General features: G+C 39.2%; 1 protein-coding gene and 1 non-coding gene across 2 annotated transcripts in view; one reads left to right on the top strand and one right to left on the bottom strand.

The window, feature by feature from the left end:
* Nucleotides 1–14,982, bottom strand: part of LOC108677776 (protein phosphatase 1B) — a 28,464-nt gene extending 13,482 nt beyond the window's left edge. The window contains exons 1-9 of the mRNA XM_018166056.2: nucleotides 14,777–14,982; nucleotides 9,153–9,224; nucleotides 8,154–8,319; nucleotides 6,737–6,841; nucleotides 6,019–6,135; nucleotides 2,774–3,253; nucleotides 2,045–2,162; nucleotides 1,155–1,257; nucleotides 173–227 (exon numbers count right to left, since the gene is read on the bottom strand). Of these exons, the coding sequence (XP_018021545.1) occupies nucleotides 173–227; nucleotides 1,155–1,257; nucleotides 2,045–2,162; nucleotides 2,774–3,253; nucleotides 6,019–6,135; nucleotides 6,737–6,841; nucleotides 8,154–8,306 (1,131 nt within the window). The 5' untranslated portion in view covers nucleotides 8,307–8,319; nucleotides 9,153–9,224; nucleotides 14,777–14,982. The remainder of the gene's footprint in view (nucleotides 1–172; nucleotides 228–1,154; nucleotides 1,258–2,044; nucleotides 2,163–2,773; nucleotides 3,254–6,018; nucleotides 6,136–6,736; nucleotides 6,842–8,153; nucleotides 8,320–9,152; nucleotides 9,225–14,776) is intronic.
* Nucleotides 14,983–17,300: 2,318 nt separating this feature from the next.
* On the top strand, nucleotides 17,301–17,373 carry Trnak-uuu. The gene has a single exon. It is a non-coding gene; the product is annotated as a tRNA-Lys (tRNA).
* The last annotated feature ends 4,880 nt before the right edge of the window (nucleotides 17,374–22,253 follow it).

The following is a 22,253-nucleotide window of genomic DNA, read 5'->3' as shown; positions in this document are numbered from 1 at the left end:
GTGCAGGTAGTGCGTGCAGGTGCAGGTAGTGCGTGCAGGTGCAGGTAGTGCGTGCAGGTGCAGGTGCAGGTGCAGGTAGTGCGTGCAGGTAGCAGGTGCAGGTAGTGCGTGCAGGTGCAGGTGCAGGTGCAGGTGCAGGTAGTGCGTGCAGGTAGCAGGTGCAGGTACTCACAGAGTTAGCGCAGTCTGGCCGCAGTTTACGGAAGATGCTGTCCACCAACTCCTGCCTGCAACAACACAATAATAAAATTAACTGCACTACAGTCAACACATTAATTAAACAAGCACACCAAAATATACACAGTCACGAGATCTCAAACTTAATTACACATTAAAATCTCTTGCATAACCATACACCATCACTCGATAAGCATTATAATGTTCACATAGACAGAATGTCACCACCATGTACCCAATGACCTCCACGTCACCACCATGTACCCAATGACCTCCACGTCACCACCATGTACCCAATGACCTCCACGTCATCACCATGTACCCAATGACCTCCACGTTATCACCATGTACCCAATGACCTCCACGTCATCACCATGTACCCAATGACCTCCACGTTATCACCATGTACCCAATGACCTCCACGTCATCACCATGTACCCAATGACCTCCACGTTATCACCATGTACCCAATGACCTCCACGTTATCACCATGTACCCAATGACCTCCACGTCATCACCATGTACCCAATGACCTCCACACTGCACTGGAGCAGTAGAGGGAAGGGAGGAGGACAGTGAAACACGTTAATTACTTTATATATGAAAAGCTAATATTTAATAACAGTATACGATAATAACGCAACACAAGTCTGCACACAGACGACGCAGAAAGATGTGCTGAACCCCGTAACATACAGAATAATTCACGCATTTCACCGTCAAACACACCCAGGCCACAACTTACGGAGCAGCGGCTCAGTGATGCCAGATATGATGAACACCTCAGTGATGTGCAATAACACCATCACCATCACCACCGCAACCAGCACACTTTCAAAGCTATCTCAAAACCACATAAGAGACCTCCACCACTTACTTGGACGCCAGCCTCCACCACTCACTTGGACGCCAGCCTCCACCACTCACTTGGACGCCAGCCTCCACCACTCACTTGGACGCCAGCCCCCACCACTCACTTGGACGCCAGCCCGCCACCAGGAGGCAGGTCCGGGAGGTTCTCATCGTCCAGCACCTGCATGATCTGCGGCAGACTCACCGACAGCGGCCGCCTGCACACTTCTGCTCACAACACAGTCAGAATTAACTTATATAGTGACATTATCATCATAATTATGTCAATTTGGTAAAGAAATGACTTCATCTTGCTTATTTAGCAAATCTTAATAACCCCTCTAATAACATTACCATCACAACTACATCACTTTAGTTAGAAATAGAAACTCCATCCTAGTTAATTAGCAACATTTAAAAATTTTTTCTACAAACTTCACAATTGTCACTGTACCCAAAAATAACAAGTTGATCTTGTCTTATTTTGCAACATTTAAATCGAAAGTATTTCACCTCCCGAAAAAAAATTTTTTAAAGCATCTGTTTACAAGAAACTAGTGTAGACACAGTATAAAAAAATGAATACTATAATTTACAATAAATTTTAAAAAGTTTACATCTTATTCAGTCAGGACTCAGGATTCATTTCGAAAACATTCATCATTCATTGAAAATTCTCATTGCAACCGAAATCAAGAAGTAGGCAAAACAAGCGAATAATCCATTATACTAAAACATGCTTGCTTCTTATCAAAGATAACATTTGATAGTTTAAACAGCAGCACGTGGCTAGTGGGACAGCTAACTTAACTCATAGTATTAACATTCTCTAATTATGAGAGATAAACCCAGAAAAATAAATCGGATCCTATTGTCCTAAAAGTGACACAAAAAAAGTTTTTATTTTTGCAGGAAAAACGGAGTGAGATGCACCACACAAGGGCAAGAAGTGCATCGCTATTAGGACAGAACTCTATCAATGTTTCTGAGTGTACAATTCAAATTCAGTTCGCACCTGTTACTTTCTTCTCAATGGCGGCATCAAGGGCGGCGTCCCTAGCAACGGCGGCCTCGTCCACCTTCGGGGCGTTGGGGAACGCTATGATCACCACACTCATGTTGTCGCGACTGCCCTGCACACATCACAGTCATTACAATCGCAGTATGTTTCTAATAACAAAGTACATGTCATCACATTGGATAGTAGATGTCATCACATTGGATAGCAGATGTCATCACATTGGATAGTAGATGTCATCACATTGGATAGCAGATGTCATCTGATTGGATAGTAGATGTCATAGAACTTGCATGTAATGTTAAGCTAGTCCAGTACCGGAGAAGCGTAACCATAATGCTAAGTTCGCGCCATATTGAACAATGTGAATTATTAATTTTCGCTGGGTAATAGGGACGACTTAATCATGATGTCCTCAATGGTTATTCTTATTAATTGATTCTGGCTTATTTTTAATAAAGTAGCTTAGAACTTGGCAAACTTCACCAAAGGTTCAACAGATATGTGGCTTGATTTAGTAATAAAAACCAGAACAAGTTACCATATTAAAGCATGTATCTACAACCTAGGCAAATTACCTTATTAAAGCAGGTATCTACAGCCTGGGCAAATTACCTTCATAAAGCAAGTACACTATAACCTAGGCAAATTACCATATTAAAGCAGGTATCTATAACCTGAGCAAATTACCTCAATAAAGCAGGTACTATAACCTGAGCAAATTACCTTATTAAAGCAGGTATCTATAACCTGGTTGGTGATAAGCTCGACGTCACTGGTGACCAAGAACCTTGACCTAACGTAATTACAAACATCTTCGTTGGTCATAACATCCCATATGCCATCACAAGCAAGCACAAGAAACTCATCGTCGTCTCTTCTCCTCTCGACGTAAAGTTCAGGTTCAGGGGAGACGAGCTGTTCACATTGGGACTTGCCCTCCACGTTCTTGTACTCGAAATCACCAAGGGCTCGAGAAACAGCGAGTGAGCCGTTCACCCTCTGGATCATGACTGAGCCACCAGCGTTCTGGATGCGTTCTTTTTCACACGGGTTGAAAGGTTTGTGGTCTTTGGTACTGAAGCCGATGCCGGATTTTCGGTAGAGCACAGCACGAGAATCACCGCAGTTGGCGACGTAGACGTGGGTGGGTGAAATCAAACTGCATACCGCAGTGGTGCCACTTTTGTCTTCGCCACTCGCCACCTAAAAGACAGATATCAACAGAAAAAATAATATGATCGTTATTAAGACTGCCTTTCACATGTTTCTCCTTGCAGCATTTATAATAAACTTCAGATCAGCGAGGGATGACGAGAGCTTCTACCTCCTATCACAATTCCAAAACCATCCGACCAATTCAAATCTGACTGCCCAGTAGCACTCAGAATCACCTCCGTTCCTAACAGAGATGCCGTCTCTAGATTCCTTTTCTCTCCGTGTCTCAACGCGACCTAAGCAGACCTGATCCTTTGCTCCTTAACCATCGGCAACCGCCGATGGACTCGCTATTGGCGGCGCATTAACGTCGCGGCGAGACCTCTCTAGGAGGGCCTTCAACCTTCACATCACGTAGCTCAAATGACGCAACCTGACATTCCCTCTAGCCCTCTCTCCCCATAGACCAGAACATCAGAATGCGGCAGAACTTGTGACACACAGCGTCACCACAATCACAGGCAACCATACATCACATTCACAAACTAAATACATCAAATGAAAATTTCATTAATAAGTAAACAGAAGCAATGCTAGGAGCAGTTTATGGCAACACTATAAACCACAGCACCGTCTCCTCAAAACTATATAGAACAATTCACAGTCTCACTAACACCAACAGGCGACTCGTTCATCAATTTCCGCCTCGGATACCATATTTTCACGGTAACATCAGTCCAACATAGAAAGAAACCACCTTGCAATTATCAGTCATCTGCCAAATCGCAGAGCAGACAGACAAATTCACAGACGCAAGCACAAATTTTCACTTGACAACACTAACATTCTTGCCTCGACATCAGACACCTCACGCGTCATAAAACAGCTCAAAAATTCTTCAGCCATGGGGCCAGACAACATCTCAAACATTCATCTTAAGCACCTTGGCCCACTAGCATCACCACGCTCACAAATATATCCAACTTTACATACGCCCACTGCATCATACCATCAATCTGGAAAACTGGCATAATCATACCCTCCTGAAACCAAACATACCTCCCACAGAGGCAGCCTCCTACAGGCCCATTACACTCCTCTGCACATCAGCTTAAGTTGTAGAGCGCCTCATACTCTCCATAACCACGCCTCACATTCCCCTCTCACCCACACAACACGGTTACAGAACCCATCACTCCACCACCACACTCCTCGCCCACCTCACACAACATATACAAAAGGCATTGACTCCGACGCATACACGACGGTATGAACTACAAGCGCTCCGCGCATTGCACTCTCCTGATTACAATCGACTTTAGCAGAGAAATGATGCCATACCGCGCCTCCTACTCATAGACAAAATCTACAATACAACACTACATAACAACACCAAACGTTGGCTTGTCAACTACTAAGCAGACAGTCATTCGTTCACTACAATGGCACATCATCACACACAAAGAACATACCAAACGGAGTACCCCAAGGATCAGTCCTCTCACCAACACTTTTCAACCTTTACATGCATGACATTCCAGCCCCACCAGACAACACTCGCATTTTGTCTTATGCAGACATCACAATTACATCAACACACACCAATGCTAACACATGCTCCACACAAGTACAACCTTACATCACACAACTAGAGGGCTGGCTAGCACGCAACAGACTCAAAGTAGCCCCCACTAAATCAACATGCACGCTACTAACAAGCCACACAAAGGAGCATCAACACAGACACACAGTCACTCTAAACAACACCATCATACCACACACACATGAAAACGAGATTCTAGGTATTACTTGCAACACTTACATGTCTTTCGGGCCACACATGTAGAACATAAAAACAAATTACAGACTTAAGCTAAACACACTTAGAGCTCTCACAGGAACAACATTCTGACAGAACAAAGAAACCCTGACAAAAGTGTACAAACAATATGGTATAGGCTCAGAACTGGACTAAGCCAGTTCAGCCTGGGCTCCCGTTATCTCACCCACACTTCGCAACCACCTACAAACAACACAGCACTGCGCGGCCAAGTACAGAAACGTACTTGGCAGCACCCAAACCACACCATCCAGCCACGTTCATGCAGAAACCAAGGTCCTCCTTCTGAAAGAACACCTAGATATGAAAGGCAACCAATTCCTTGCATCAGCACTCTACAATCCCCTTAGCCCCTACCATCACCTTCAGCACCTACCCCCAACACCCAGACAAATAGCTAACACTCCACATAACTACTACCTCACAATACTCAACTCCATACTTCCGCCCACCAACCTAGCCAACTTCATCAAACATACACACGCAGATTTAAGCTGGAACAAACTCTCAAATCCACCAATAACAATATTATAGAAGACACACCACCAGACATCAGCCACACAAAACAGCAGTAAAACCGTGCAGGCAGGGTGCACTTCAGCAGATTCTGCTATGGCCACCATCACTCACTATATGCCTACAAACACCGTCTGGACAACACTCCCTCAGACCTATGACCCCAATGTCGTACACTGCCCAGACTCAAATATATTCCGCTGGAGTGCCCAGAGCTGGCAGCACCCAGGTTCCGGGCCTGCATTACATTGGTCGCGCAAATTTGGTCTGAGCCAGATCGGGTGGTGGCTGTCCTGCACAACGCAGGCTTCTTGGTATGACAAGGTCCCAAGGGTTATCAATAACCATCAATGGACAACAGTACTACCCTCCAGCATAAAGTGTAGGCTGTCTCACGCCAAATCCCAACAATACAAATCATGATAATCAAGGTTCAATAAAAGCAAAAATACAATACCTCGGGCATTTGTCTCATGGCGTCATCGAGCTTGAGGAATCCTCGTGTGATGGCCGCCTTCACGATCTCCACTTCATCCTCCTCCTCCTGCGACCCCGTCTGTGTCAGGAGTTTGGCCTGCACATCCGCAATGCTATTAAACACACACTCAGAGAAATGTTTGACTCGTTGTCCTCATAGCACTTTACCCTACACTTCTGCATGGTGCAGCTTATACTAGCTAGACTGGGCAAATAGGCATATCAATGCCAAACTTAGAAAGCTTATCACTATTTTGGAAATTTAACCCATTTATTTATCAGAGTATATAGCATGTGATCGATAGCATACAATACCTGGGGTTTAGTTAAGGTCATGGATAGCTAATTTCAAGCACACTTAAAATAATTTCTAAACACAAGGTATAGGAGCATGATTTGAAAGTGGCAACAAAAGAAACTTTACTATTGGCAGCATAGCTATGGATGGTGCTTCAATAACTATATCTACCTTATCATTGAAATATAGAAATTAATAGTGGCAATGATTTAGCAGCTATATAAATGCTATTACCATACATGATGCACTGAATGATTGCAGGATAGCCACCTTTCAGTTGTGGAATAACAAGGTGTCGCACCAGTGTTGCCAGTGACTGCTACTCCGTAACACTTGATAAGAATACATATAAACAAATGCTATTTACATTTACAAACTAAAAAGTGTTAGCAAGACATACTTTGAGTTGTTCTTCCTCCATGATGCTGTGCAGGAGATGCTCGCTGCAGTGTGCGGATACCCTGGCTCCAGCGTGACCATCAAACACACCAAAGAACGACCACTTCTGTAATGCCCCCAAAGATATTTGAGAAACTGGCACTATTTATAACAATAGTCCTCATTATACATTCCATGGTTATTGACTGCATCAATTTTGAATACACGTACTAAATCAAACCTGAGTACTAAATCAAATGAGCAAGAATAATCAATTCAGCCATGAGCATTATTAGTTATTGGAGTCCTTCACAAACTGCGCTATAGTATATGTATATATTTAAGAATCCCACAACTGAACTTGATTCAGGAATAAAAAAGGGCATAAATGCAGTATCAGAAGTTTGCTTGATATATTACTATGAGAGAATTTTGCTTCAAAATTTTACAAGGCAATAGCCGAGGCTTCCAAAACACAGGTTAAAAATTTGACTAAAAATATAGGAAAATTTAACATCTGCAAATGCTTTCCAGGAACCTGAAGATACGAATTTATTTCTGTCCCAAATATTTAATGTATGAAATTGAACATTATAATTGTATAAATTTTCAAGCATTCGTTTAGCTTGGTTATGATTCCAAGCTCAAGGCTGTTAAATAGGCTTTCAAGCTAAGCTAGAATCTAAGTGACAGACTTTTACCAAACCCTTGAATAATTGATAACAATTTACTTCTACTTAACCCTTTTGCAGGCAAGTATAGAAGAAATGTGCAGAAAGTGAATTTCTGGAGCCACTGCGAGAAAATATGAGCAATTAAACGATGAATTTACTATTTTGCATTTTTCATAATTTTGCACAATACTGGAGTAAATACTGTAGCGGATAATTTTATTAAATCCAATCACGATGCTAAAACAAATTGAAATTTTTAATTTATTAATTCAAATGCATAGGGAAACTAACAAGCTGCTATTTGATTTAACCTTCTCAAGCTACTTTAAATGAATTGAATTGATATTGCTTTTTCTAACTTTGTAAAAAATGTGGAGAGCATCAACTTAATTTTCTGGGACATAACTTCCATTTAAATGAAGCTATTTTAATTCCTGGCCATGGGTGATGCCATGTATGGATGGATGGGCAGATGATTGGAGATTGGCAGAGGTGTGATAACATAGACACAATCACAATGGGACAAGCTATCCTCTTTTGAAAGATTTTAAGTGACCATATTTGGTAAATTACCCGCTAATGGGTTAAGGTATAACAGCAGCAAACCAAAAAAAATCTTGCAATATGTGAAAGAAAATTGTAGACAAATTCAGAAATGACCTAATTTTTTATCACAGACCAATATATACAATTACACACAAGTGCTAAAGCCAGTTCTTATTTAATATCCTTGCTAAAAAATCAATTGTATTTAATAAAAAAGACCTTGAGGTCGCCCTGGAGATTTGCCAGAGCTGTGTGTGCGTCCTCCATTTCTATCCTCCAGCCCTGCATGCTGGAGAGGCCGTAGCGCAAGCCATTGCCTGACCCTGCCTCGCTGTGCTTCTCTGTCTTGGGCTTCTCTAGTAGAGCTCCCATGGCTGCTTCTCATCTGCAGTTTCAAATTGCTCGATCATAAATATACCACACATTTTTATAATAGCATGACTAGGTACTTCTCATCTGCAATTGCAAATCGCTTGATCATAAATATACCAAACATTTTTATAATAGCATGACTACTTTGCATCTGCAATTGCAAATTGCTTGATCATAAATATACCACACGTTTTTAAAATAGCATGACTACTTCTCATCAGCCATTGCAAATTGCTTGATCATAAATATACCAAACGTTTTTAAAATAGCATGACTACTTCTCATCAGCCATTGCAAATTGCTTGATCATAAATATACCAAACGTTTTTAAAATAGCATGACTACTTCTCATCAGCCATTGCAAATAGCTCGATCATAAATATACCACACGTTTTTATAATAGCATGACTACTTCTCACTTTCTCAGCAATTGTGAATTCAGCAATTGTGAATTCTATAAACACAAGCTTGCTCTTGTCCCATTGTTATTCAAATAACATGAGTGTTTCTCATTGGATGCTTATCATTTGATGGCATTTGCTAGATCATTTTAATTTATATATAAGGTGGGCTAGTCTTATATGATTATAACATAAAGAGATGACTACCGTGCCATGGGTTTACTTCAAATTCCAGTGATAGTTCCAACAAATCCATTAAATTTAGTCTATTTCTTCAGAAGTTATTATGAATAAATAAAAAGTAGGTCTTTGATATGGCACAAGACAGAAAATTCATAAAGACCTTTAATTTACTCATCAAAAAATTTAGGCTTCCTTAAATTTTGTAATATTGAAACATTCAAAGGGAACGCAAAGAATTTACACATAATATGTACGTACTTACCTATAGAGGGAAATATATCTTGTATACATCAATAGGAGCAAATGCCGAGCTGAAAACACCACCAACACTTCACTGTAGAAAAATAATGCATTAATTCAAGGGCATACTCAAGTACTTTTCATTTTAAAAAAAATTGCTTTTCAATTGGGAAAAAAGAGCACAGAGAAATGGTTTATTATAGGAGAGATTCATCAACTCAAATCCAAACAATGGACAATAATTGAAAAAAAAAATAACACAATATAGATGAATAAAGATCAAGCTTTAGGAAGGAGCTGGGAATATATATTTAGTAATTTGAAGCAATATATTTCTCAATGACTTCAAGCTTAAATTATCCCTATTAATGTCTTCAAAAAACTGGCTTCTGGGTATTTGATGCTAGAAAATGTTTACTTCAGACATCAATAATAGTGCTATTCAAAATTATATGGGCATAAGCTATCTTATAAACTCATGGTTACAATGTGCAAATCTTTTGTAAATTTAGGTTATAGCCATGATAATAGAAGCCAATAATGGCAATGGACATTATCTCATTATCAAGGAGTCTAAACATTGGTTAGCAAATAAACTTGATCACCACCAGGACAAAATCATCAATCAAATACTAATTTCTTCAGAATAACTTCTAAAAAATTACCAGTTTATATTTTTATACACAATTTTTATAAAGATCTGATGGACATCATATTGAGAGATACAAGACTTACTTATATATGTCTATAATTTACTAGTATGTTCCTAATACCTTTCAGTTTTTGCCAGACTGTAGAGACTTGATCAATTTAATGGTTTTCAAGTTTCCAATCAAGTCATATTGAATTTTAGTTCAAATACATGTGTAATAGCTGGTCCAATCACAATCAATCAATATCTTCCCAGCTTTAAAATTTGGACTATAATGTGAGGTACAACATAATTTTAGGCACTGAATTCATTTGTAAACTATTACATGTGACATCATTCCAAGCTCCCAGTCCAACTCTCTTCTTGTCACTACCTGTAGTACATACAATCTATGCTAGTAAGTCCTAGTTATTTTGTCAGTCATTGTCATTTTGCAAACTATGGAAATAAGATATTTTACTGCTTAATTCTTTATTTTTCAATTTATTTTGTGCATTGCAATTTGTGTATGACGTGTTGTATTGTTCAGCCGGCTCTGAGAAAATGGCAACTTGCACCGCTGGCTCCAGTACTTTGAGATTGATACTTATATAGCTATACTTCATTATAAAAACAAAATCTCAAAAAGTTAAAAACATGATTTATTTCAAGGAAAATTTACATTTAATATACAAATTTTAAGTCACTATTGTCTATGATCTAAAAACTATTTAAATTCCTAACTTGAGTGGGTCAGAAGTCCTGTTGCCTGTCACTACCTCCAAGAGGGACCAAGACCAGGCACCCTCCACCAAGCCCAATAAGGACTACTAATCCTAGAATTGCAGCATGCCATGGGTTGTTTTTAGAGTCAGATAGCCTACAGCCTTATGACTTGCTCAGTTTCACTTAATGGCTGATTTACATAATAAAAATATAGTTTCATGTATTTACATCCAATAAGATGTGTGTACTTGTACATAGTGGCAAACAAGGGTCTTTTTAGACTCCATTCAGTTTTAATAGCCTGTTTTAGTTCACTATTTTGTTCAATATCCTAAGGATGTGAATGTTGGTGGGCTCAGTCATAAGCAAATCTTGAAAAAATATAACTCAGTAGGTATATAAATTCTGGTAAAATTTAATCCTCCTATTTTAATTTAACCAGGACATCTCGTGTCAGTATTGTCACAGAATTCCCAATGAGTGCTAAAAATTGTATTGGTTTTTATTGCAAACTGGGATGAAGCTTCTTGTCTCATATGGGCAAAAATTCCAAATGCAGGAGTCTACTTCTACTAGCCAGCCTAGGGCCTAGGCTAATACTACCTAATTTTATAAATTAAATTGTCAAGTTTCTTTCATTTTTATCATTAACCAATCACTTACATATCATTTACCTTTAATTTATCTATCATTTGCCTACCATTTACCCATCATTTACCTACCTATCATTCACCTATCATTTATATGTATTTTACCCATAATTTTTATATCATAATGAATGCATTATCAAACCCACAAGCATCATTTGTTGAATTGTTCATCATTCATTAAACATTTAGGGTAAATGCACCATATTCCAACACTAGGTAATTCCAACACCCCTCAACTTTTCCTTTATATTAAGCTCGGTCTTAGTTCCACACATACGTAGATGGTTGGAATAGTGACGTCATACTATTGCGCGTAAGATTTCTACAAAACACTAGGTCTAGCAGAAAATGTTAAGACCCGCTGAGAGAAAGTCCAAGTCAGCTAGTGAGAACATCAAAACACGTATGAAAGTTGATAGTTGACCTTGCTTTACTAAATACTGATAAACTGTTTTGTAGAAAGAATATTATAGTTTGAGACTTTTAAATAAGTCTATGAATATATTAGAAATCCTTTATGTATACTGTCAATCGGGGCTACTCGGGATGATTTCGAACATTTTTCATTCATAACTTCTTATCATGAAGCATTTCATAAACAAGTTTAGGCTCATTTCAAAGCTCTTTGCAAGGGCTATCACATGGCTTCTCCAAAAAAATCCATATGCTTTTCTTAAGGTGCCAGAAGCAAAAAAAAGAGTGTCCCGAGTAGCTCCATCGAACGGGGCTACTCGGGACACTTGGAATAAAACTTCATTTTAAAAAATTTGAAGCATGCAGAGTGTATTCATCCATTACTAACAGTACTCTGAAGTCCTCTTTCATTGTAGATAATGTAGAGGTAGAATAAATGACATTTTCTGTGATTTTTACTTGGTTTTTCCTTTATTGAAATGATACTACCATATACATTAATTACCAATTATTGATGCAATATTACGGTATTATTGATGTGAATACCGTATCCATGAACATGCCATTGAGCATTTACAACAACCTAGTCCACTGCAAGCTTCATATCAGTAGCCTTATAGCATTTTTTCTGTATCTGTAAGCTTACAGGACGGCTTATAATTTCACATCATTTTAATTGGGTTAAGTGAATTTACTATAAAAAAAGATCATGAAAAACGTACCTGAAACAGAAAGGAATGTTTTAGTGACAACCATCATAGGCTTTGGAGAAATAAATCATAGTTTAGGCCAATTACTTTTCATTCTATGATGCCTGGTGCACAATTCTATATATGACATTCTATGCACAATTTTGTGATGACTGTTGATGCACTAATTTTTCCACAAGTGAAATTTTTTTCGCTGAGCAAAGTAAATGTAATCAATATTCTTTGTTTTTAATCAATTTTTTTCTTAACTGGAGCCTTTGCTAACTGAGGTTCTACTGTAAATGCATTTTTGGGGGTGTCCCGAATAGCCCCGGGGGTGTCCCGAGTAGCCCCGCCGTGCAGAAATGGCTGCCATTTTTTTTTGGATTGAGGTATGTAAATTCCGCAAATAAAGTTTTCATGCAGACACTTGTCTGCCACTTTTTTCTAAGCAAAAATTTTTAATACGCCAAATATTTTTTACTACAGACCTTAGCAGAAGTAACTTTTCAAAATATTGTTTTTCACCATTTTTTTCAGGAATTTTTCAAAGCTAGTAAATGTCGTATTTTTTAACTTCCTTTATACTACATAGATAGGAAAAATGTTGATGTTTACACCACTATATTTAGTTTTGCAATATTCCAATTGGTTTTGCTACTAAAACAGTTTTACGCCATGTCGGAGGACTGTCCCGAGTTACCCCACCCGACCCGAGTAGCCCCGTTGATGGTATTTGCATTTGCTGATTTTAAGTGGTAAATAAATTAATAGATGATTGATTTAATAGACAGTTTTAGACATAAAAAATAATTCTGACACAGGGCATCAAAATTATTTTCTTTCCAACACAGCCATGGTCAGGAAGATGTGCCAGGTGCGCGGGAATTTATTTTGTCATTTTAACGACTTGCGCGGTGCGCCGTACTACGTTGGTAAAAAAATGCGCCGTGCGCCGTACTTTAGAAAGCTAAAATAGTTCTACTATTTTAGTCTACAATATACGCAAGTATATTGACTACGCGAGTCGAACTGACAATAATAAAATGTAAGACATGTCCGGGTTACTTCTGACTCTTCCGGTTGTCCGCCTTGTCGGATACGGAACGTACGGTAATTGTAAACTGCGGCTGTTATACATACGAAATGTAAACAGACGGTGTTCAGTGTTGCCATATGACTTTGGAGAAAATTTCTTCTAAAATAAAGATGGCCGGGATTGCGCAAACACGTGCGCGAAGATAATCAATTTTCATTACATTGCGCCAACTGTGCACAGCAATAGCTTAAAAAAGTGGAAATGCGCGGGAAAATTCACCAAAAACATACATCATCCTGAGTGTGGCAACACAGGGTGTCAGAATTACGACACACAGGGTGTCAGAATTACGACACACAGGGTGTCAGAATTACGACACACAGAATGTCGTATTCTGACAGAGTGTCAGAATTACAACACAGGGTGTCAAAATTACAAATTACGATTTTGAAGCGCTGTCGGAATTCTCACAATATGCCGCATTTAGTCACACACTCACACACAGTGTCAGAATTCAGATTTAAATTCTAAATGCTTTTAAATAAATATGGCAACAGTTTGTGACGTTTCATACTTGCGGTGCATACTTGTGGTGTTTTGAGAGTGACATAAACCAATCAGAACTTAAGTTGCGCATACAGTGATCTATTTAAAACCATTTATTTCTTGCTACGTCCTCAAGGTGTTGGAATATGGTGCATTTACCCTATATATCATTTATTTCTCATTTATATTTTTTAATTTTAACTTTATTTACCAAACTGAAATTTATTCTGTTTTCTGCCTTGTTTAGAGTTATGATAATAGAAATAGTGAATAGGTGAATTAATACCATTCATATCAGTCACACTCATTTCCCAATTCCCCTACCTTAGCTAGCCTACCTACTCAGCTGACTGGAGTCAAAGTCTCAACCAATTTACCAAAACATTTCATTTTAGTTAAAATAGATATCCTAATCCTACAATATAATGGTGCTAAAATTTTCAAAGTTAGCTCATGGGGAAACCTAGAACCTAGTAAGTTTCTTTCAAAAAATTACCAAAAATTTATACATTTTTGGGACATAGCCTAATTACCTAAATAAAGGAAAAAATTTCTAGCATTTTCACTTTTGTGTTCTACCTACTTATATTTATATAATATTTTTCCATGTCTTTTTCCATATGTATAATTTTCATTATGATCAATGGAAAAAGTAATTTTGTGCATTGTGTAGGTAACATACTTCTTTAATACTTTACACTAGATTCACTGTGTAACATTCACAGATGAAACTAATTTCTTGACATAGAAACAAATAGGCCCTATATAAAGAGGTACATCAAGAAATTCAAATTTTCAACCAGTGAATTCTGGGGATAATTCTGACATGACCAACCAAAAATTTTAAAGCTACGTAACGGTTGCAACTTGCAATTAATAACTATCAAAGACAGCTCAACTCAAAAGTCAAACCCACAACTACAGGCAATAAAACCCTACGTTAACACGCACCTGCATGCAGCCCGGTCTAAAATTATCCACTTCAGATTCGATGAAAAAAATTAAAGATCACACAAAACAATGACGAAGGCCAGGTGGCTTAGTAAATATTTAGTGTTCAAATCGTCGAAGCGTTACTATTACACACGCATGTCGCTGTCAATGAAAAGAAAATACAACTCATTAGCTAACTTCTGCTAAACGAACTTCAGCAGAAACTATAAGGCCGATGAATGACATGATCTTGGATTGCACAAAAGTTGCCTGGTGCATTCAGAAAACAAATGAAACACGATCAACATAGGTTCTACCGACGAAGCTTGAAATTTATCAATGAATCAAAGCATTCAGAATCTTTATCCAAAAGAAAACAAAGTCTAGTAGTTTTTGTGGCCTCTATATATTTAAACAGAAATGCACCTTTTGACTAATGAGATACGAAAGAACAGGGTACGGATAAAAAAATATGAACCTTATTAAAATTATCTCTTTTTAAACCTTTTAAATATATAAAACCGTCAATTTTTCAATGAACAAATGAGCTTGAGACAGCCTTGTCACACAAGTTCTAAATCTGGAGACATCCAGCAGTCTCTGGTGGTCGGATGAGTCATCCTCAGTTTCACTCGACCTCGTTATAAAGAACTGGGCATGCCCTTCGAGAAGCTGATTGCGCAATTCTCAGAAAGGTTATTCATTGCAATAGTTGAGCTGTCTTGAATCCTATTTTTGCAGACTTTAGCTTGCAAGTTTGAAATTCCAGTAAGGAAAATAAACGAAATCAACGATCGAATTGAAGCTACAGTTTTCTTCTTTAATATTGTTGGCTGGAAATTTTCGGTTATTTTATCTAAAAATTAACTCAGAATGATTTGAAATCCTAATTTATTCTTGCAAATTGGTCAAGGCATCGGCCATTCAGTATTATGTTGAGGATATCTACTCATAATATCAAATTTTTTGTAACACTATACAAGGGCGTGATGCATTCTGAGTAAATTTCCAAGTAGATGAGCCTCAAAAATCATTCATTCATTCATTATGGTACTTATACCTGATATTGTTGGAGCAAGGTTCGTAACTGGGCTTTGAGTTGACCTCACCGCTTTTGGTATTGTTAAAATTTCGTATGATATGCTACAATGTTGATTCGAAAGTGCAATTGACGAACGGACCGACATATTCAATGCGTTTGAACAAATTCTTAGATGCTTGTAGTGAAATTGCTCCGGGTTACTGATCAACACTAGCGAGATGATAAAATAAAGGCAGATCTGAAGTGGCAAGCCAACTGCTACCGCTGACATCAGGGGCGAGTTTGGGCCCAAATTCCAACTGTCTGGATCACAAGCCCCAATTGTACGGGCCCCAAGCACAAATGTCTGGATTCCAAGCGCAATGTTTGGGCTCCAAGCCCAAATGTCTTGATCCTGAATCCCATTGAGTGCCTTAGATCCCAATCTTATGTATAATTTTAGTGATATCTCGTAGTGATAAAATTGAACGGCCCCGAAGAAATGGGTCCATAGCCAGTTACCGATTCTTGTCCTTTTCGTGACTTGATTTCACAAGATATCCGGCCTTTGGAATCCGATCTCTCCATAACTGACGATTGATAGAGATAGATGCTGGACTTATTGCCTGGTTCGTAAGGTGCTAGGCATTTTAAGACTGAACATATGCTCCAGAGCTTTTTCAAGTCTGTTCTTGAACTCATAGTGTTAATTTAAATCATATTCCTAAAAATTTTGGTGATAGCTAATCATGTGTCACATAATCACAACATATTGTTGTGGATATCATCTCATGATACTCATAATGTTTGGGATATCTACTCATACATAATACTCATTGTGTTACAAATGTATACTTATTTTACTCATCCACTAAATTATTCACCCTCTCATGTTCATCTTAGTGATAATTAATAATTATTCATCCATTTTATCGACAAAATATTTTGAACATGTTTACTGTATGCATGATTTCTTGAGCGTCTACAAGCTAATAATTCTCCTAGCATCATATTCTCATCGGCCTTACATCACAACAAAGTGAATATAACGTCACGAAATCATGACATTGACTGATATGTAACATGTGAGGAGCTGTGAATCATTATTAACTTTTTTGGACCATTATGTACCTTTGAAGATCAGAAGTCGGTTATAATAATATTGACTTTCTGACAGCTGATTGGTTCTGAACTGCATGATATACCTACCACCATTGGAAATATAGGAGTGCAGTCGAGCATTGACGGAAGATGCGACGATGTGCGTTAATTCTATGTAGAATGAACAGTGCAAAGACCAAGGTGTCACTTATAATTTAAAAAAGTGTTGGAAACTAAATTGTCACTCAGGCCGGTATTTAGATAAGGATTCTTATGAAACGATAAAAAAATACGACGTTCGTCTGCAGTTCCTGAAGTCTATCACAACAATGCCCCAACAAAAAAAGATAGATAGGGATAATCTTTTTTCAGATCAGCCTGGACAAGACAATACCTGGACCGGATGGCTCAGTTGGTATGGCCCGGATGGCTCAGTCGGTAGAGCATCAGGCTTTTAACCTGAGGGTCCAGGGTTCGAGTCCCTGTTCGGGCGGCCTCTTTTGAAGACAAGACCTGGACAAGACAAGACCTGGACAAAGCAAGACCTGGACAAGGCAAGACCTGGACAAGACAAGACCTGGACAAGACAAGACCTGGACAAGGCGAGAGCTGGACAAGACAAGACCTGGACAAGGCGAGAGCTGGACAAGACAAGACCTGGACAAGGCGAGAGCTGGACAAGACAATATACCTATTAGTTTAATTTTGGCATTATACCTATTAGTTTAATAGTGTTAATTTTGGGCTTTGCCTTTTACTGTGGAACGGCGACCTTAACTTTCGAGCCTTGCGTGTGACTTCTTATGTAAATAACGTGAATATATTCCCAACCTCATGAGGAAGCTGGGTTCTTTATTATTATATTATTTATTTTGGAGTCTGTCTTTCCGTTCACATTAATTGTTGCCTTTAGCCCCTTAAATTGCCTTTTAAAATTACCGCATTACCGCTTTGTGTCTGAAGAATTTTATGAGAGGTGCTTACGTGGAAACAAACTTGAACAGTGAGACAAATCTTTAGTTTCATTTAATTTATAATTTAATCCCTGTCTATTTTAAAACCTTTACCTTTTTGTTTCTATAGAATAATAGTGAATCTGATGGGACCCACCGGTTAGTTTGTCGCGAGTATCAACCGACACCTATAGTTTGTTGATACAGGTTTATTCTCGTTGTTTAGGGTATGTAAAATTCCTGCTTTGTCATTTAGAATTTATTGTACATTATTGTGATTTTGAGTTGTAATACAACGTTTCTTAATTACAATAGTGAATGCTATTTTTGTGATAATACAGTTATGTTGGGACGAGATTAACTGCGCTACCGACACCAGTTTTCCGACCTTTGTCACGTCGGACATTCCGCCGATTTTCAGTATTTATTAATTGGATTTTACGAGGGTTGACTCAAGTTTGAAATAAAATTTCATTCAATTGTTTCATTGTCTCTTTATTAAATTCTAAGACTATCAAAACGCACGAAACTATCGAACCATGCGAAACTATGGAAACACACGAAACTATTTTCACCCAAATAGTGTAGATTGAAAATTGTTTTAACGGTGAAGATAATATTTCAATATGACATATTTCAGGGACTGAAAGACATTTCAAAGATAAAATTTTAATAACATATTTTAAAATTTTCCAGGAGGCTGCAAGCATCTTTGCTGCTTGAAAAAGCTGCGAATATTATAGGCTCGTCATATTATATACGAATCATATATAATAATATATGACTAACGCTGTCACCGTTGTTCTGGAAATACAAATAATAAACTGCAGCATAACATAATAATATTTATAAAATTATAATAATATTGAAAACATGTAATATTTCGTGGTTGGTAGTGGCTGGTAGTGGCTGGTAGTGGCTGGTAGTGTAGTGGTGAATATGAATATGAATATAGATATGAATATGAATAAAAATATGAATATGAATAAAAATATGAATATGAATAAAAATATGAATATGATATATCGTTCGGAGAGCACACTATTTAATAAGACCTTTTAGGTCATCTGATTTACATGAGAACAACATGCGAACAAAAGCAGGTGATGCATGCGTACGAGGTACATCGCTACGAGAAGCTATACCTTATCCTGCGTTGATATTTCTATCAAGAGTTAATATTGCTTGACCAGAATCTAATCTCAATCATGAGTATAGAAAGGAAGTGAACGTTATCACAGTCCTTGTCAAAGCCTAATTCAGAATGAAGGAACAGATGCAATTATGAGTCGAATTAAAAGAACAATATTTTCAACTACATATCAGCCACATTCGTCAGACCTTATGACCTTATGATGAGTTCGGGACTTCCTAGTCCCCAGTCACGCTGATGCGCCGCCTTCGTCGTCCACCGTCTCCGAGTCGTCGCTAGGCAGGTCACCCCGCCCTCGGGTCCCGGATGTAACGTTGGACGTGTTCCGTCTGTTTGCCTATATTGTCACGAGTTAACATGATTGTAAAACAGTATTGTGGTGCCGCAGGCATTCACTTGAACTCGAGTTGAATTTCACGAGCCTATACAACAGAGCTTGAAGAAAACATGATCAATATTTTCCTTCCAAATGTGGCTCTTGACGTTACCGCACCTCCTGTAGATCACTCATGTGTGGACCGCACCTTGTGTAGATCACTCATGTGTGGACCGCACCTTGTGTAGATCACACATGTGTGGACCGCACCTCTCGTAGATCACACATGTGTGGACCGCACCTCTCGTAGATCACACATGTGTGGACCGCACCTCTCGTAGATCACACATGTGTGGACCGCATCACACATGTGTGGACCGCACCTTGTGTAGATCACACATGGTTATGTTTTGTGCACCGAAATAGTGGGCAAGCCTAGCATCTGCCCATTATAACGGTCACAACTCATAGCCACAACCGTGAAGGTGGGTCACGTTGACACACTTGTTGGGGAGGGCGCCGAGGGAAGCTGGTGCGTCAAGTCAGCTGGTGCGTCAAGTCAGCTGGTGCGTCAAGTCAGCTGGTGCGTCAAGTCAGCTGGTGCGTCAAGTCAGCTGGTGCGTCAAGTCAGCTGGTGCGTCAAGTCAGCTGGTGCGTCAAGTCAGCTGGTGCGTCAAGTCAGCTGGTGCGTCAAGTCAGCTGGTGCGTCAAGTCAGCTGGTGCGTCAAGTCAGCTGGTGCGTCAAGTCAGCTGGTGCGTCAAGTCAGCTGGTGCGTCAAGTCAGCTGGTGCGTCAAGTCAGCTGGTGCGTCAAGTCAGCTGGTGCGTCAAGTCAGCTGGTGCGTCAAGTCAGCTGGTGCGTCAAGTCAGCTGGTGCGTCAAGTCAGCTGGTGCGTCAAGTCAGCTGGTGCGTCAAGTCAGCTGGTGCGTCAAGTCAGCTGGTGCGTCAAGTCAGCTGGTGCGTCAAGTCAGCTGGTGCGTCAAGTCAGCTGGTGCGTCAAGTCAGCTGGTGCGTCAAGTCAGCTGGTGCGTCAAGTCAGCTGGTGCGTCAAGTCAGCTGGTGCGTCAAGTCAGCTGGTGCGTCAAGTCAGCTGGTGCGTCAAGTCAGCTGGTGCGTCAAGTCAGCTGGTGCGTCAAGTCAGCTGGTGCGTCAAGTCAGCTGGTGCGTCAAGTCAGCTGGTGCGTCAAGTCAGCTGGTGCGTCAAGTCAGCTGGTGCGTCAAGTCAGCTGGTGCGTCAAGTCAGCTGGTGCGTCAAGTCAGCTGGTGCGTCAAGTCAGCTGGTGCGTCAAGTCAGCTGGTGCGTCAAGTCAGCTGGTGCGTCAAGTCAGCTGGTGCGTCAAGTCAGCTGGTGCGTCAAGTCAGCTGGTGCGTCAAGTCAGCTGGTGCGTCAAGTCAGCTGGTGCGTCAAGTCAGCTGGTGCGTCAAGTCAGCTGGTGCGTCAAGTCAGCTGGTGCGTCAAGTCAGCTGGTGCGTCAAGTCAGCTGGTGCGTCAAGTCAGCTGGTGCGTCAAGTCAGCTGGTGCGTCAAGTCAGCTGGTGCGTCAAGTCAGCTGGTGCGTCAAGTCAGCTGGTGCGTCAAGTCAGCTGGTGCGTCAAGTCAGCTGGTGCGTCAAGTCAGCTGGTGCGTCAAGTCAGCTGGTGCGTCAAGTCAGCTGGTGCGTCAAGTCAGCTGGTGCGTCAAGTCAGCTGGTGCGTCAAGTCAGCTGGTGCGTCAAGTCAGCTGGTGCGTCAAGTCAGCTGGTGCGTCAAGTCAGCTGATGCGTCAAGTCAGCTGGTGCGTCAAGTCAGCTGTTATAATTATAAATAATTAAATGTACAAAGTGCTTATTACTGAAAATACAGAACAAATTCACATATTTATTAAATTACTTCTACTTTTTGAAGCCAAAAAATTTATTATTGAATTATTTGAACATTTTTTAGCCCAAATTCGTGTTAAGTAATCTGAAATGTAGGCAGGTACAGCAGATGTAGGCAGGTACAGCAGATGTAGGCAGGTACAGCAGATGTATGCAGGTACAGCAGATGTAGGCAGGTACAGCAGTGAAACTGGGGACTGACACGTGGACCTGAAACTGGGGACTGACACGTGGACCTGAAACTGGGGACTGACACGTGGACCTGAAACTGGGGACTGACACGTGGACCTGAAACGAGGGACTGACTCGTGGACATGAAACTGGGGACTGACACGTGGACCTGAAACGGGGGACTGACACGTGGACATGAAACGGGGACCTCAAACGGGGACCTGAAACGGGGAACTGACACGTGGACCTGAAACTGGGGACTGAAGTTAAATAAAGAATCTAAATCTAAACAAATCTAATCAAATGAAAAATGAAATCGCAATTATATTAAAATGATCGCAGATTTTCAACATTTAAATGTGATAAGTAAGGTCAATTCTGAAATAATAATGAAAATGAGAAATCAACATTAATAAAATATTTTACTTCGATATTTCATCATTGATATATAATAGTATTAGAATAAGTTAATAGTGTAGATCTCGATGGTTAATGATTACAACAAATAATAATTGTATATATTGAACAAGAAAAATGAATAAGGATTGATGAAGAATGAAACTCAATAATTTAAAACTAACGACTAATTATTAGAATGATTAATGAGTGCTAACGATAACTAGAACTATAAACATTGCAATTATTCGATAATAGCACAATACTACGCATGAAAAGTAAGGAAGCAAATGATAGTTTCCGATGAAAGTATATAATGAAAATAATAATAATAATAAAAATAATAATATAAAAATTTATAATATTTATTATAATAATAATCAGTAGTATTAAAATTAATATAATTATAATTTTATTAATAATAGTAATAGTAATAATAATAATATTAATAGTATAAATAATAATAAGTATAATAAGTAATATAATATAATAATAATAAGTAAAATTATACTCGGTGGAAAATTGA

This window comes from Hyalella azteca, unplaced genomic scaffold, assembly GCF_000764305.2.
Source record: "Hyalella azteca isolate HAZT.00-mixed unplaced genomic scaffold, Hazt_2.0.2 contig2569, whole genome shotgun sequence".
Classification (NCBI taxonomy): domain Eukaryota; kingdom Metazoa; phylum Arthropoda; class Malacostraca; order Amphipoda; family Hyalellidae; genus Hyalella; species Hyalella azteca.
This window is presented reverse-complemented; position numbering and strand designations above follow the sequence as displayed.